Below are 4496 nucleotides of genomic sequence, written 5' to 3'. Positions count from 1 at the left end.
GTTATGGTGTTGGTAGGGATCGTTCTCAATGCTGCATTCACATCTTCAAGTAGACTTTCTGATGGTACTTCACTCAGCCACTGTAGTTGGCATCGGGGTTGTCTGGTGTTCATGCGGGCCATGATTCTCTCTCTCAGGTCAGCTGCTGCCTCGTTCAACTTTGATGGTTCGTTCATTAATCGATGAATATCGATTGAACTAAACCAGATAACCTTCAAGCTAATTTGAACAAAGAACAAATTGTTTTAGTAATATTGCATAAATGCAGAGCTGCATGAAGAGTACGAGTCACTGACTTTTAAAGCAATTTCCAAACTATAATAACAAAAAACTTTCATAGAAAACAATAAAAAAAACTGGTTGTCCAAAAGATATAAAGCACTGGAAGACATTTTAGTTCAGTTTATTTATGTAGCGTCAATGTACAGCAACTAAAAAATGTCAGTGGAGATATTTATAATATTTCAAAGACAAGAGAACATAGGTCCTTCTGCAAAACACTGTTAGATGTATTTATTTGTGCTTGGAAAGTCATTTTCATTGTTTGTGGGTTTTTTTAACTCATTTGACTCATACAAACAAAAACAACTAAATAATAGATTATTTCAAGAAAGAAATAGTTATGCTATTTTATTCCAGATGCCCAACTTTCTCTTATAGCCGATACCATAATCTGAGTTTTCTTGACATGCTTGAATTGGAAAATGTGTTTCCTCAAGGATTCAGAAATACGATATTGTTTGAGAATAAATTTCTAACCGCACAGCAGGTGTGACATAGGAACAACCTTGCCCACTTGAAAGAAAACACAGTTTTCAGTCTTAGTCACATCGAAGTGAAGAGTGTGCAACAGTAGACAGGAATTAAGAACAGACCAAAATGCCATTTAAAAACAGGAGATGACTAATTTTGTCTCCAACAATTGATTGAAAAGCATCAGACAATGACTTCTAAATTAAATAACACAACTTGAAATTGTCCTCAAAGTTAATTATTACAAATCTATATGACTTTCTATTTGTTCTCCTGTTAATGCACTGCATTGCTCAGTTATCTGAGTTTTACAATCTTTACAGCCTATCTTGTCTGCTCATCTTTTTATTGTTCATACTTAACTGCGTTGTAAAAATAAGATTACGGGAAGGCCCCCTTTCTAGATAAACTGGAATTGGAAATGCTATAGAGTTGTGTAAAAAATTTGAGTATGGCTAATCTCGCATGTATTTTGTAATCTAAAATTTACTATTGTCTTGTATATTTCCCAACAGTAAATATATATTTTTGAGCATGTTATAACAAAAAGCCCCACCTTCAGTAAAGCCACTGAATTACACTGAACTGAAGTATCAGTCATTAAGACATGTTGAAGAAAAAACAGAAGCAACTCTAGGCCACTTTTAAGGGTGCTTACACACTCATAAACTTGAACTCAGACCTCTAATAAAAAGAAAAAAATCATGTTTTTATTAGTTTGCCAACTTTAAAAGCATACATTCTCCACAGTTAATTTGAAAGATGCATTAGAGACAGATCCAAAAATCAAGAGTCAGATTATTTGTATGAAATTGCTCAATTACTGCAGCTACTACAATCATGCTTTTATTTTAGAACCATGCTGCATTTATTTCTTTTTATATAGTGGTACTATATCACTATCTTGAATTAAAAGCGTCTTTCTTTTCAAGAACATATGTAACTCTTCTTATTGTGTTGTTGGTCACCTAGCACAACAAAAGATGAAAAACTCCTCACAATGTGATTGACTGCAGCCAAGTGGTCCGACAGGCTGAAAAATAAAAGACACAGTTAGCGCCGTGACTGAGTGGTCAGCCACGAACACCAACCGGCGCAGCTCCCACTCATAGGGTCACATTTTTCCAGCCCAACCACAAGAAAACTTTACAAATTATATTTATAAATGTTAAATATTCTTACAGTACCTTGTTAATTGTTGAACTAGAAAAATATGACCCTAAGTAAAAAAGGAAGTGAAGAGCTGCCTCTCTCGCACCTACCTCCAGCAGAGGAAGCCGCGAGAGTGCCTGACGGACCCGTTGCATGCAGTCACTCATCACACCACTAGGTGGCACCAAACAAACGCATTGATCAAAAATACATACAACCATCACTATAATCATTTCGATCAAAACTCACACAGACACACGAGCTCTTCTCTCTGTTACACATATCAGCCTCTAACACTTTAAGACACGTGTCGAACTCAAGGCCCACCATAACTTTTCATGGCCACAAAAACAGAATCATCAAGATAACAGTTGTCAACTTAAGTTGTTAAATAAAATGTGTTTTTATTGATATGTTGTTAGATTACATAAATGTGACTTGGCAGCATCACATTGCTGCCAAATCACATTTGATGGTAACATCACAGCACATCTGATGAGTACTCACTGAATGCAAATATTTTAACTTTTTTTTTTAAATGTATTTTTGTCAAAAAATTCTGCCACAACCGACCGTTTGAGGATATTTCAATTCTTGATGTGGCCCGAAATAAAAATGAGTCTGACACACTTGGTGTAACGAAATCAGAAAAAAGACAAAATCTCAACCGCTAAAATCTGACAGCCCTCCATTTTTGTTTTGTGTAGAAGCAAGTTTCGCTCATGTCTTCTTCTGAGGGTTTTGTGTCGCTCCCGTTAGTGGTTTTCTTGGAGCAACGCCACCAACAGGCGACTGGAGGGAACACGTTTTTCAAAGAGTTTGCTGAAAACTCCCCTAAATGTCCGCAGATCATTTTATTTCCCTGATCCGTCCCCACATTGACATTTTAAAGGTGATCAACCGATCATTTACAACAAAATACTACCCCAAAACTTTACATACGTAAAAGCCATCCATATATTTAACTATAAGGTGTTATTTGGATTAGCTCAATGCGAAAGCTACACCGGAAAACAACTGAAGGTGGTTTAACTTGAAATGCTGCCTTGAAAATGCAGTTTAAGTCAACAAAAAATATTCTAGTTTTAACTCAGAAATTTAAGTTCATGAAGTTAATTTAACAACAAAATAATAAAATAATTATTTCACAATATGCAAGGAAAACTGCCCTCACTTAGTTAAAGTTAAAATAAATACTTATTTTACTTTAGAATAATTTAAATTCTTGTTTCAAATTGCATAAATACAATTTTTGAAACATCACAATGAATTCTGCTCAAAAACATTTAGTGTGAACTGGACATAATCCTCAAGTTTTGCAAACTGTCACTTGCATTAAAATAAACATTTCCCTTAATGACACACAAGAGTCAGATAAATGTAACTCACTTCCATGCCGCTAAGCATTCTGGGAAATAGTTCCCACTTCTGTCTTTTTCGTCTTTCAGTTTTTTTTAAGTGCTAACATAAAAACTCTAGTTTATTCAACTCTTGTAGGTTTGACAAAATGAATACAACTTACTACTTACTGTAAGTTTAACTCACACACTTAAAACCTAAAACTTGCTAAATATATTCGATTTACAGAGAAGAAGATAACAGACACAACTCAATGTGGCTCAAATGTCTCACAGTGTACTGAGAATGTCTTTGCCAAATCTAACTACTATTCATCTGGTCCACACTCCCCAAGGTGCAGCTTCAGCACACCTTGGTTGTGCAACTGCAACAACAACTTGAACTCATCAGACATGGCGTGGAAACCTTTCTTCAGTTTACCGTCATCATAATAATGGTGTGTCAGGTACTGGAAGCTTTGTGGGTGAACACCGAAAGGCCAGAATCCATACAGATCCACGTTGTCACACAGCTCCAGCGCCAGGCTTGTCATCATAATGCCAGTGGTGAGACGTCTTGCCTTCAATCCTAGAGAGCCCCAAAAAAGAGCAAGACTTTGAAGGTACTTTGGGTTGATGAAGACAGGCTGCATGGGGATCCTAAAGTCATCGATGGTGTAGGACGCCCGTAGAGACGTAGCTGTGTTAATACGATAGGAGAAGGCAGGAAGCAGCAGCATGGCTTTGCCATATTGGCACAGACTCTCTGCAAACATACGTCTGTGTTCTAAAAGAGAGCCATACCTGCAATAGGAGGACATCTGTGAGAAAAATAGCTTGAGGAAATATTGCCTAAGGGTAAGAAAGATTGATTTGCTTTTTACTTTTGCGTGAATATACTTGGGTTTGCAGTCACAACATCTGTTTTCATGCCAACATCGTTCTCATATCCGTTTGACAAAGGAGGCAAGTTACACCTAAAACAACAGAATAAACAATTTCTGTCACAATAATTTAAATTTCTTGCTTTTCTGTGCTTGAAAAGATTCTCACCTGATAACAAACTGAGCTGAATCGATCGTTTTTCCACAGCTGCTGTTTGTCAGAATCCCACCGTTTCCAACAACAGCACACGTCTTCTTTCTTTTATTTGAGAAAGGATGCCCCTGCAGTTATTAATCCAACAATAAAATAAAAGCAAACCGTTTGTAAGTTTCCCCTTCTCAGAAAGGAGGGTGAGATTAAGAGTCCTGA

At 36.6% G+C, this 4496-nt stretch overlaps 1 protein-coding gene across 1 annotated transcript in view; it reads right to left on the bottom strand.

Moving 5' to 3' along the window:
* Positions 1–3158: 3158 nt before the first annotated feature.
* Positions 3159–4496, bottom strand: part of LOC103142146 (alpha-2,8-sialyltransferase 8F-like) — a 10532-nt gene continuing 9194 nt past the window's right edge. The window contains exon 6 of the mRNA XM_016674329.1: positions 3159–4046. Within this exon, the coding sequence (XP_016529815.1) occupies positions 3572–4046 (475 nt within the window). The 3' untranslated portion in view covers positions 3159–3571. The remainder of the gene's footprint in view (positions 4047–4496) is intronic.

Source organism: Poecilia formosa, unplaced genomic scaffold, assembly GCF_000485575.1.
Source record: "Poecilia formosa unplaced genomic scaffold, Poecilia_formosa-5.1.2 Scaffold94, whole genome shotgun sequence".
In the NCBI taxonomy this organism is placed as follows: Eukaryota; Metazoa; Chordata; class Actinopteri; order Cyprinodontiformes; family Poeciliidae; genus Poecilia; species Poecilia formosa.
Note: the sequence above shows the minus strand (reverse complement) of the source record. Positions and strands in the feature narration are given on the sequence as shown.